This window comes from Ochotona curzoniae, unplaced genomic scaffold, assembly GCF_017591425.1.
Source record: "Ochotona curzoniae isolate NIBS_2020 unplaced genomic scaffold, NIBS_Ocur_1.0 contig_3819, whole genome shotgun sequence".
Taxonomy (NCBI): Eukaryota; Metazoa; Chordata; class Mammalia; order Lagomorpha; family Ochotonidae; genus Ochotona; species Ochotona curzoniae.
The window spans coordinates 4,625,863-4,638,962 of record NW_024466004.1 but is presented as its reverse complement, the minus strand read 5'-3'; the positions used below and the strand labels follow the sequence as shown (position 1 = coordinate 4,638,962).

Genomic DNA, 13,100 nt, shown 5'->3' with positions numbered 1-13,100 from the left:
TACTGAGTAACCTATCTCTCACCTTGCCCCTCTGGCACAGCCCCAACTGGGATGGATCCTACTGCCAGGAGCTGGGTTACAGCTTTTCAAGGGGGGGAAAACAGCAGAAATGGCCTTTCTGTGCTCCAATTTCGGTATGACAGGCCCTTTTGTGCTCTATCCTGCTTGTTCTACCATCCCTAACCTTCAGGTAGGACTGATCCATGGACGAACCTTCTCTTTGATCAGAAATTGGTCTGTGGGATTCAGAAATACTTCAACATACCAGCAATGACAGAGAATAGTATAACAATCTGCCTCAGATTTCAGCCTAAAGAATGGAATATTAAAACAACAAAGTTCAAGTTAATACATGTCCCTATTGAATCCATACTTCCTCCTTTGCCAGAGACAAATTCTCTCCTAAAATTTTTGTCAGAGGTTCCTATGCCTGCTGTGAAACATTTGGCCCTATGCATGTACTTACAAAAGCTAAACATTTTGCCCATTCAAAATTTGTATATATCTATGTATCCATATTAAAACACTGTATGTATGACTTTCCGTAATTTGATTTTTGCTCAGTATTATTTTTCTATGCTAATAACACACAGATCTAATTCACTGCTTTAAAATGCTGCATTGTGCTGTATTCCATTTCACAATATGCCAGCTTAAAAATTAATTCAACTCCCAATGGATATTTGGGTTGCTTCTGATGATTTGCAGCAGCAACACAGCAGCCTTTCTCAGTCTTGTGCTACACATGTGAGGAGCAGAAATGTCATGTCAATGAAAATGTGTATCTTCACATTCACTGCCAGCTGCCAAGCTGCTTCTGAAGCAGCTCTACCAATTTACACACCCTGAAGTCCTGAGAATTAAAATTTCTGCAATTCTCACCAACAGTAGTTTTGTATTTTTGCCATTCTGGCAGGAGTGAGAATGGTGTCTTATTAATGTTTTATTTTGTGTTTCTCACTGACTTGGAAGGAAAGTTTTAACACTGTCAGCTATACATGTTGGAAGATCTCTCAATCTATAGCTTCTAATTTTTACTTCCTTTTTAAATGGATAAATATTACATGAAGATTATATAATTATTATTGAAGACACTTCAAAAAGTTCATTGAAGGTTAAATGAAAAGATAATTCTATTTTGGTGCAAAAAAATTGAAATACATGCATATGAGGTACCTTTAAAAAGTTCATGGTCTTATGAGAAAGTGACCTGCAACCCTATATTTGCAGCAGAACAATCTACAATAGCAAAGACATGGCAACTCAGATGCCTGTCAAAATAGGAATGAATAAGGAAATTGTGGAGAACGGAATACAGATAAGTGAAGACATATTACAGTATGAATCTCTACTCCCAAATAAAAGATAAACTCCTAATGAAATTGTTAAATATACCTTGACAATAACATGCTGGACTTCCTACCTTGGTCTATACCAAACAGAATGATGGACTTATGACTGTTGCTGAAGGACTATATACTATTACTGTTGTAATAATATAGGGGAAAACAGCAGGAGGCAGGAGGAATGGGGAGGGTGGAAGGGGAAACCCCTGAGCCATGACATCAATTTCAATTATATATATCAGTCATATAATATGCGTATTTCCATAAAATTTCAACAACTTAATAAATAATGATAGGAGACAAATGAGCTATCTCATGGGTATTGAGCACAGGGGCACTATCACATTATATTTAAAGGAAGGGGCTGAATAAATGAACTCTTGATTATTAGCATAAGGAAGTTTTGGTACATCTCCCCCTAACTACATTCCCCTTTCTCTCTCTCTTTGTTAAAGAAACTGCCAGTCTGAACTTGGCATGACAATCATTATTTTCTTCCCATTCTTTTCCTTTTGAGTAGCTGTATCTATGCGACGTATTTCTAAATGCTAAGTTCAATTATATGGTAAATATTTTGTGAGATTTGCCTCTCTCTGAGACTGCCTTATGTCAATGCATCCTGCTGTAGATGTTCACCTTTACAGAAGTGTCATGCAGAATTTTATACATATGTGTATGGTACGTTTTTTTTTCATTTATAGATAATATGCAAAATCTATGCTCACATTCTACACAGAATCCATACCACCATTAAGAACACTTGGGTTGTTTCCAGTTGGATGTTGCATGAACACAATGACCATTGCTACTTATCACCTTGGCCACCAAGTGCACTACATCCGAATATGAACCAAAAGGCAAGGCAGCTAAGAATACACATGGATATTTTAAAAGTAAACCAAACTAATTCCTGAAAGATTTCCCACCTACAGTGGGACAGTGTCTTTGTTGCTCTGTAACCCTGACAATCTCACACTAAGAATCACTATAACCACACTAAGCAGACTATAATCATGATACACATTGCTCCAGTTGCTGGTCATTCCATTTTCTTCATGTGTAAAATGCCTTGTCCTCATTTTCCTATTGGGCTATCTTTTGCTCATATGGAGTTTTCTTGGAGTTTTCTTATATGGGGCATATTAATTCTTTATTAATTATATATGATGGTAATGTCTTTTCCAAAATTCTGAGGAGTAGTAGAGATGGTGAGCTCAGGGGGATGGTTCTTACATACGGTGTGCCTGGAACTATTGTATATTTAATTGAAGATGTCAACTATGCAGTCAACAGAGAAATCTGGGAGTCACCCTATAGATGGGACTTAAACCTTGGGTCTGCCTGACACCTCCAAGAGAACACATACAGATGGGTAAGAGAAGGCTGTTGAGGACTGCATTCCTAGGCTGAACTGCCCTCTAATATTTTGTTATTTGTCCATGTGAAGTCATTGCTACAAACCTTTCAACATTTTCTCAAGGATCCCATCTATGGATGTCCACCAATCTCCCCCTTCTTGTTTTCCAATGTTGCTATGCTTCTGTAAAAATCATCTCAGCAGGAGATTTAATACAGAAAAGAAGTCACACATGACTCCAATTCGCTACCTTGGTTATTTTCTTCCACTACTGTTTCAGGTAATTATACATTGGTTATATTTTCACAATCTACTACACCCAGTGCATGGGACTCCACATTGGCAACTGAATCACAGCAAATTGATATTACTTAGCCATTTTTATTTCAGATCAACATATATTGATGTCTATTATGCATGATGGCACTTTAAATTTATATTAGAATATAGCATTAAAATAAAAGCCACTGAAAATAACAGAACACTGACACTTTATAACTTAACACTTGCCTTTGAAGATCCTTCCCAGGCCTCTGAAATCCATTTGATCTGAGCAGTTGAACACAACAACGTATTTCCCCAAACACCTTCCCATATCTTTGGTAGTTTCTGTTTTGCCTGTGCCGGCAGGTCCTGCTGGAGCACCACCCATGTTCATTCCCAAAGCTTGTGCTAGGGTGATGTAGCACCTGCAAGTGTTAGACAAAATGTGGAGAATGTGGGGTGACACATGTTATAGTAAAGCACCAGTAGAATACAATTTGACTGTAATGGGTCTGTTTATTCTAGAGTTCAAGCAGCTCACAAGAAAAGGATGAACAGACTAGACCAGGGAACTGGATATTTACTAAAAGTAACACAGTGAACCATAAAATTTCTTAGGACAAACTTCCAAATCCCTCATCTCTGATCTTCAGGTTTTCCTCCTTTGGTCAGTTGGCAGTAGAGTGCTGGTGACAGGTGCTTAACAATTGGCTCCCCGGGGGGGGAAAAATATACCTGGAATTCACGTCTGATAGTTTCTTTGGCATGAATATTTTCACAAAGCCTGATGACAAGTTACCCACACAATATCATGAAATTAGAAAACAATACATGGAATCGGCTTTCACAAGCCAATACAAGACCACTTCAGCACACCATCGCCAATAACTCGTTCTGTTTAATTCTTTCCAAGAAGAGTAAATAGTAATGCAATGAATCTCCTTATGTTCATGACTCAGCTTCTGGTATATCTGTTTTTGATCTAAGTAAAACAGAGTAATGCTTCCAGAGATATTAAATTTAATATATAAAAACCAAGAGAGGAGAAAACTGGTAAATCTGAGATATGGGGCATATAAGAAGCAGAGGTTGGCTAAATTAAGAGAAGGCTGAAGATGTAATTTGTTTCGTAATTTTATTTGAAGTGGACCTGTTTATAGTATTGACAGAACTAAATGTTCTTTAAGTCCATACTATAAACACTTATTGTCTTCTGCGCACAGCATGTGGAATCCACGGCTGTGGAACTCACATGTATAAAGATGAAAAGATTATTTCTTGCGTAGACTGGAAGGAACTATGAGGGGACATTACAATGACTGATTATTCAGACTTAGCCAAGAAACTTCACTTTTAGGTATCACTTTTCACATCTGAAGAACCAGGAGATTGAATTAGCTGATCTCCAAGGTACCTTTCTTTGCAATTCTAATGACTTCCTTGACAGCTATAAGAATATTTTTTCCAGTTTGCAATCTAAAATGCATTCTTAAATTACTTACAATAAAAATTCAAGCTTGCTTTTATTCTTTTATCTTTTTCTACTTCATAAAAATTTGATGTTCACACACACTTAAGAAATAGTTTCAGTTATTCTGTTATTAGACTGACTTTGATGAGCTAGCACAGACCCAACACAACATGATATGCTTTTGCTAATATTTCAAGTGTAATTTTAAAACAATTCCAAGCACATTATTTAATTACAATGCAACATAACACAAACTGGGCTTCCTACCTATCTGTTAATGGAGTGATAACAAGACGATCGGTGCATCCCAGAAATTCATTTTGGTAAATAAAATCAACATCTGTAATAGATACCACAGTTTGATCCAAATCTTCCTTAAAATAAAATCGACTCTGCTTTAGCCATTCAAAATCGGTAGCTGATTTGATATGCATTTTTACCTTAAAAACATGACATACAAAAAGGTCACATCTTGAATTGCAATTGCACAAAACACAAGCCTGCAGGGCAGTTTTGTTTATTTATTCATGAACTGATTCTACTTCACTTAACAAATATTTACTGAGTCTTTCTTGTGCTTGACACCTCTGTTGGGTGAACAAAGACAGACATTGCCTCTGTTTTCTGAATTTTACAGAAGAGAGCATGAGACAAACAGTGAAACAGGTAATTACAATAAAGTATATAAAGCAATACCAATGACATTCAAGGTTTATGAAAATATGTAACAGGAGGATGTGTCCTGTTCTACTGAACCCAAGGGAGCATTCAAACAAAGAGATATCCAAACTAAAACCCGGTTAAACAGTAGGAATTGGCCTGGGAAGCATCTGGGCAATCCAGACATCTAGCGAGAAGATGGAGTTGAGGCCATACAGGGCTTTGGGAAGGGGTTTGAGAATTATGCTAGATGGAAACCACTGAAGGAATAGAGCAGGGAAACACAGGATTATCTATGCATCTTTCTATATCAGCACTATAGCCAAGCCACCCATCCTTCCTGGCCATCTGCACCTAGCTGTGGAGAAAAAGGTACATCACCATGGACACAAGCCCTAGTACCTGGTCCATTAGAATAGATAGAAACCAGGTAAGTACTTTCAGGAACTCTATTCTACCATAACCATGTTCTCAGGAGCTTCATGACTTTCCACTGGTAAGCTTGGAGAAGCCTAATCATGCCCACATAGCAAAGTCATCTCTCCACACTTAAACTGGGTAGGCCCACACACAGGTCATTCAGGTGGTACTAAAAAATGGATCTCTGGCAATCAATCAATCTTCAGTCTTCAGATCTCCATTTGTCAAAGTTTGACACTCCTTGTTATTTAGAATATTTTACTTCTTTATTATTACTTGTTGCATCGATTAAGACCTTGCCCCATTTCCGGTTAAGGATTCCAACTTCCTACTTAAAGTACAGTTTGCATTCATCGTTTTAAACAGCTACTTTCAGGTAGTACAGCTAGGGACTGTAACATAGACCCACAGCCAAGGAGATGCTGACAGGAGCTACTTTCAACAATCCATTAAGATGGTAAGAAAGAATGGAGGAATAAGAAAAAACAAAAAGCTTTGAGTTATTGCATATAGTAGCATTGTTCTAAGCTTTACATATGGAAAAATAAAATGCCCACAGTCTGTCTGTAAGATCTCATTTAGGTTGAGATGCAAACTGACCACAAACTCAATGGTAATTAAGGCAAAAAGAAAATAGTTTCATTGTTTTCACAGCATATGGGATTTTTTTGTTTTAAATCCATTCTGTTGGGAAAGTAAAATTTTGCCTGACTCTTAATTTTTTTAAAAAAAAAAGATTTATTTATTTTTATTGGAAAGGCAGATTCACAGAGAAAAGGAGAGGCAGAGAGGAAGATCTTCCATCCGCTGGTTCATTTCCCAAGTGGCACTACAGCCAGAGCTGAGCTGATCCACAGCCAGAAACCAGAAACTTCCTCCAGGTCTCCCACAGAGGTGCAGGGTCCCAAGGTTTTGGATTGTCCTCAACTGCTTTTCCAGGCCAGAAGCAGGGAGCTGAATGGGAAATGGGGCCACAGGGACATGAACTGGCACCCACATGTGATCCCAGATGTGCAAGGTGAGGACTTTAGCCACTAGGCTATCGCACAGGACCCTTGACCTTCATTTTGAAATTTCCTCCCTGAACTTCAGAGTCAGAGATGTACAGACAACATCCACAGAAGCATGTTCACAGCAGATACAACCATGAATTCTATACTACTGTTCCTGAGGTGGACATCAGTGAAAGTGAAGGTAGAGAGGTAACTGCCACCCAGAGACAGCAAGTCTGTAGCTGGACAAAACAGCACGTCTAGTGTGCAGTCTCTAATGATCAGCTTGATGCAGAGAGAAGACCAACAGCAGTGTATCTCCAATGTCAAATGCAGAGGATTTTCACTCTTCAATCTTATTAACAAGTGCATTCTGATTTGGTAGGTCTGCAGGTTATGGAAGGGAAGCTGTGGATTCTGCTGTTTCAACAATCTCCCAGTCTAATTGGTCAGCAAATAATATTTTGACAAGTGAGAACCTGGGGCAGGTGTTTGGCACAATAGTTAAGATACCACTTGAGACAGCTGCATACCACATTGGAGTACCTGGCACAAGTCCTGGTTCCATTTCTAATCTAGCTTCCGGCCATTGTACATCCTGACAGGTGGCAGGTGTTATTGATCCCTGCCGCTAATGTGAGGGACCTAGGTTGAGATCCAAGTTGCTGGCTTTCAGCTTGGCTCTAGTTACTGAGGACATTTAGACAGTGAACCAACAGATGGAAGATATTCTTACCCTTCCCCCACTCTCTGCCATGTGTGTGCAGGCATACACACATGTCTCCCTTTCAATAAAACAAAAATAATTTTAAAAAAGGAAACTGAAAATCTTTAGTGTGAAGAATAGAGAAATAGAATGCATGTTACTTTGTTTCCATCAATCTTCACTAACTACAACATATCTGATCAAAACTTCTGATAAATTTTGAAATGGGTAGTTGTGATAAAATTCTTTGAAAAAGAGGCCTCAGGTTGCAAGAATTATGTCTCTATTGTGAAAACGGAATGCTTTAAGATACATCAAATCAGGTAGAATAAAAATAATAATCTTAAAAAAAAGACTGTCGAATGGTGGTATTTCAAACCTGCCTAGTGCCCCTGTTCCCTACCAGAGGACCCCTGCTTTGGGGGTGGAACTTGTTTGTGCTCAAGCCCATTGGTTGGAGCCCTATTTTCAAAGGGAAATCAAGTCACCCTCCTACTCCCACAGAACCCAGGAGGCCAAGACTGTTATTATTATTAATCAGACAGGCATAAGAGTTCCTTGAATTTTGATTTCATTTCATTTATATTCATTTTATTTATATACATTGACTTCATTTCATTTCTCAATCCACCCAACATAGCTCATGACCAATGTCACTTAAATTGTATTATGTCCCTGGGTATTTGGTTTAATGGGATAGTTTTTGTAGTTGGTTCATGTCACACCAGTTAGTTTCAGACTTTCAGAGAGCCACATGAACATATATGAGTGATTCCTCAAGCTAACACATATAGACATTTGTAGACATGCTATAGATGGAGACAACTGTGAAAAGGACCCAGCAGATGGAAAGTTCAAATAAGTTAGGCAATTACATAGAATCCTTAAGTGTTCATTACTCACGAGCACACCAAATTACTTTAAGAAAAAAGATACTTTACCAAGTCATCAAAAATATCTCTCTGATGTACATGGATGGTAATTAGAGTTTCAAATTTCACTCTATCAAACTTGCTTAGGTCATGCGTTGTTTGGCTAATGAGAGTATTTAGAATATCCAAAAATTTTTGATTGGTCACTTGCATGATTTTCCTGTCATCCTTTGCATTGTTTAAAGCTTCTTCTGAATCATGCGTCCACAACATTTGAATTCCCAGAAGCCCAACCTGCAAATTAGCACAACAAATATTTAAAGCACATCTGTAGCAGAATTTGGTGGTCACATAACCACATGAAGGTAGACAGGGTTCTACTCATCTCCAACCAAAAATCTAAAAGGTAAAAATAAAAAAAGGTGTGCAGTTCTACACTTTCAAAAAGGGAAAAACATTTATACCTATTAGCTGTTAATATTTAATTATTTCAATGTAGACAAATAATAATGACTACTACTTATTCTACTCTATGTGTCATCTTGGTCCATTTTGTTTTGCCACAACAAAACACCACAGAGTGGGTAATTTATAAAGAAACAATATTAATTTCTCACAACTGCAGAGGCTGGGAGGCCCCAGGTCAAGATGTCAGCATGTGGTGAGGGCCTTCACACTGTGATATAGTGTGCTGGCAAGTGGAAGGCCAAGACAGAGTCCAACTCCTTTTGACAACACTCTCACTCCTAACATCAATCTGTTCATGAAGATAGAGCCCAATGACCCAAGCTGCCTTTCCTGAGCTCTACTTCTCAACACTGTTGCACTGACAATTAGCTTTGCAGCATGTGAGTTTTGTGCAATAATCAAACCACGGCTGAAGTGTTTTGAAAGATGCTTAGGAAACCTTTTTATAGGGGGCCTCAAACTACCAGATACCTGCATGCAATGACTTTTCTTCCTCAAGAAAAGTAAATGGAATTAGTGAACCCTTCATCGTGTATTCTTAAATTATGTGTATACTTTTCTCTTACGCGGTGTTTTCCAAAGACCTCTTTGCTTCTTTTCAAAATAAAGTGTTGCGTATAGCCTTTCTTCATCTCTCACTCTTTGTATGATACACACTATTCATTAATTTCAAAAAGTTCATTAAAAATGAAGTGGAATGAACAGTTTGTTCCAACGCAAAAAGTTTTGAAATGCGTACATGCAAGGGATCTTCAAAATGCTGATAAACTGCATGATATTATAAAATTAGGCATACAATTCACATTTTTGCACCAACATTTACTTAATCTGTTGGCACCAAAACAAAAGTTATTTTACTTTTTCCATGCCCTTTGTTAAGCACCCTCATATAGGGTAGAGCTTTTTCAGGAGTGGGGGAAGACATCAGTTTAGCTGGTGGAGTTTTGCATTTTTTTTAACTTACCAAGTATTTTATAAAGCTTTATCCACAAAGGTTTTATTCTAATAAAAATTCTAAAGTTTTCCAGAAATACTATATATTTTAAAAATCACAATATTAAAATATCTTCTCTCGGGGCCAATGTAGTGATGCAACAGGATAATCCTCTGGCTGCTGGCAATGGCATCCCATATAGGCACCAGGTCATGTCCCAGCAGCTCTACTTCCCAATCCAGCTCCCTGCTTATGGCCTGGGAAAGCAGCAGATGATGGATGAGAGATCCAGAAGAAGCTTCTGCCTCCTGACCATTATGGCCACCTGGGAAGTGAACCAGCAAATAGAAGATCTCTCTCTCTCTCTGCCTCTGTAACTCTGATTTTCAAGTAAAATGTGTAAGTCTTTAGAAAGTATATCCTCTCTAATACAACTTGATTCTGTTCATATCTATAATTGTGTAGTTTGAATAGATAATTTCCAATCATTTCAGCTGTCTCCCCAGGTGTGCACTAACTCAGGACCACAAGTTCAAGGTGGGAGGAATAACAGAAGAGGAAATACAGTTTCAATAAGAGCTCCCTGTATTTTCCTGAGATAGCTCTTGCCTTCTATCCCCTGTGATCACTGACTCAGATCACAGATTATCTTTTCCTTCCATCTTGAATAAAAATTTAGTAAGTATTGCTCCTCGTTTTCTAATTTGGGCTTTAATAACACTTCACACTTGATTACAATGCACTACTGCGAGACACGGGACAGGAGAAGTGTTGATGAAAACACCTGCTCCAACTCTGGCCCTTCAAGGTCATCAGGATCTTCAAAAAGCTAGTTGAGTGGGAATGTTTTGTTGAATAGATTATGCCAATTTTTAACACGAGTAGAGGAAATTTAAAAAGCCACGTGCATTTTGTTTCAGAAAAATCTCTATATTATCTAAACATTAACACATACACAGATGCTCCTCAACTATGAGGGGATCATTTCCCAAAATTCTATCAAAGTGAAAAACACCACAAGTTAAAAATACACCAAATAATCCTAGAGTATTGAACAATACACCTTAATTAAGCCTCCCTCAATATACTCTGAACTCTTGTACTAGCCTTCAGTTGGGCAGGTTCATCTACTACAAAGTTTACCTCATAACAAAATGTTAAATATCTCATGTAATTTACTGAATATTGTACTGAGAGTGGAAAAACGGAAGTGTTGAGGAGATATACTTCCACACTCTGGTAAAGCCGAAAAATCCTCAGTTGAACCATCGGAAATCAGGAACTGTCAGTGCACACATGCAAACACACACACACACACATAGGAACTGTAATCGTTCATGGAGAATCCACATTATCTTTTAATGCCATTTTGAAGCCCCTCATATGCACATGCATTTGGGGGAAAAAATGTTCCGTTTGCATTTTCAGTCTCAGTGTATATTCTTAATAGTGGGAGAACAGGGGCACAATCTCTGACACGTGGAGCAGCCTCATCAGCAGGTGGTGAGAGCTGAGGTGAGGGGCAGATGGGGTGCCTCTTGGGTTCAAACCTGTAGCAGACCCCGCATCTTCAGGCTAGACACCTGCTCAACACCCTCCCTCTCATTGCATTATCACATATTCTTACCTGTGCTGGAAAGTGACTGAGAAAAGGTAGGAGTTGGAATCCTGAATCACTGATTTGATAGAATGCAGATCTAATTATATTATGTAAGGATGACATCTGCATTTTTAGCAAATCCAGAAGCCAGATTTCTACAGGACCTTTGGCCATAACAGAATTATCCAACTAAAAAAAAAATTACAAATATATTACAAACTTGATATCTTTATAAATGCCACACTTTTAAAACCCCAATGTAAAGCTAACACTTTACTATTGGAGACAAAAATCTTTAAAGTATAGGTTAAATCATCTAATCACTTAATACTACAGCTGAACTATAAAAATCATCTAGCATAAACTCTCAATATAGAGATGATAAAGTAAGTTTCAAGAAAGTTTAATGACTTTTCCAAACTAGTCTGTAACAAATCTGGGTCTACAGAATTACAGCCCGTTTCCCAACCCACATCTCCACCCAAGCCCATCTGCTTTATTCTTTCATAGAACTGTATTCTCCTAGGCCTAATCTCAATAGCCAATTTTAAGTGATATAAATTACAATAATTTTTTCTCCTTCTCTTGATATGACAGCCGTCATGCGATCATAGTCTTTTGGATGAAATGTCACTTCGTTTATGTTGTCAGACACTGCAGGGAGATGCGGCTATAAGGAACACAAATCAGAACAGCAACAAATGAGATATTTTTCAAAGCCTTCCTATAATTTACTTTATTGTCACACCAAAACATGGACTCTGGTTTGACTCTCAACTGACTTGGAGGCCCACTTTTCAAAATCCTGTTGTGCAGAGTAATTCTTCCAACTCCCGCATGGAGACTGGACATAAGGTCTTTACCTTCTTTCCTTCAGACTGAACTACCTGTCCCTGCCCTCCTCTCAGTTCAGCCTTCTCTCTTGGCTCCACCTCCACCTCTCACAGCTTTTACTACTCTCCCCTCCTCCTTTACCCCTACAACTCCCTGGAAAGCAACACGGAAGAAATTATCATTCATTTCCCAGACTCCCAAACCAGAAATAACCTTGGGGTGAAGGATGTAGTGCTCCCCTTACTCGTTCTATTCCTTTTTTGTTTGTTTGTTTGTTTGTTTGTTTGGGTTTTTTGTTTGTTTGTTTGTTTTAGAGATGATTGAAAGCACTAGAGGAAGATCTCAGGAAGAAAAGCAAATACAAGCTGCAGTGCCTACTTGGTTTAAGAATATTTCGAAAAATCAGGGCCCGGAGCGGTGGCGCAGTGGTTAAGATCCTCGCCTTGCACTCCCGGGATCCCATATGGGCGCCAGTTCTATCCCGGCAGCCCTGCTTCCCTTCCAGCTCCCTGCCTGTGGCCCGGGAAGGCAGTCCAGGACGGCCCAAGGCTTTGGGACCCTGCACCCACGTGGGAGACCCAGAAGAGGCTCCTGGCTTCAGACCGGCATAGTATTGGCCGTTGTGCTCACTTGGGGAGTGAACCATCGGATGGAAGATCTTCCTCTCTGTCTCTCCTCTCTGTATATCCACCTTTTCAATAAAAAAAAATAATAATAAAAATAAATCTTTATAAAAAAAGAAGATTTCGAAAAATAGATCCATAATGATGAATTTCATTTAGAGAGCACATTCTGAGAGCCAGACACTGTGCTACATGCTACATCACAGAACCCTACCAACCATCCTATGAAGTAAGAACCATTAAGATGCCAACTTTTAGGACCAGTGCTGTGGCAGAGGAAGCTAAGACTTCACTAACACCACTAGCACCTGAAATGGGCTCCGGTTCTAGTTCTAACTATTCCACTTCTGATCCAGCTTCCTACTTATGGCCTGGGAAAGGATGGCCCAAATCCTTGGACCCCTGCCTCCAAGAAGAAGACCTGAAGGTCTAAGTTGGCTCAGCTGCAGCTGTTGTGGAAATTTGGGGAGTGAACCAGTGGATGGAAGATCTATTTTTCTGAGTCTCCTCCTTTCCCCCTAACTCTGCCTGCCAAATAAAAATGAAATCATTA

At 38.8% G+C, this 13,100-nt stretch overlaps 1 protein-coding gene across 2 annotated transcripts in view; it reads right to left on the bottom strand.

The window, feature by feature from the left end:
- Positions 1–13,100, bottom strand: part of DNAH8 (dynein axonemal heavy chain 8) — a 288,139-nt gene that overhangs the window by 158,231 nt on the left and 116,808 nt on the right. For both annotated transcript variants that reach the window (XM_040982961.1, XM_040982963.1), the window contains exons 36-40: positions 11,656–11,760; positions 11,118–11,279; positions 8,158–8,382; positions 4,706–4,878; positions 3,214–3,392 (exon numbers count right to left, since the gene is read on the bottom strand). In XM_040982961.1, the coding sequence (XP_040838895.1) occupies positions 3,214–3,392; positions 4,706–4,878; positions 8,158–8,382; positions 11,118–11,279; positions 11,656–11,760 (844 nt within the window). The remainder of the gene's footprint in view (positions 1–3,213; positions 3,393–4,705; positions 4,879–8,157; positions 8,383–11,117; positions 11,280–11,655; positions 11,761–13,100) is intronic.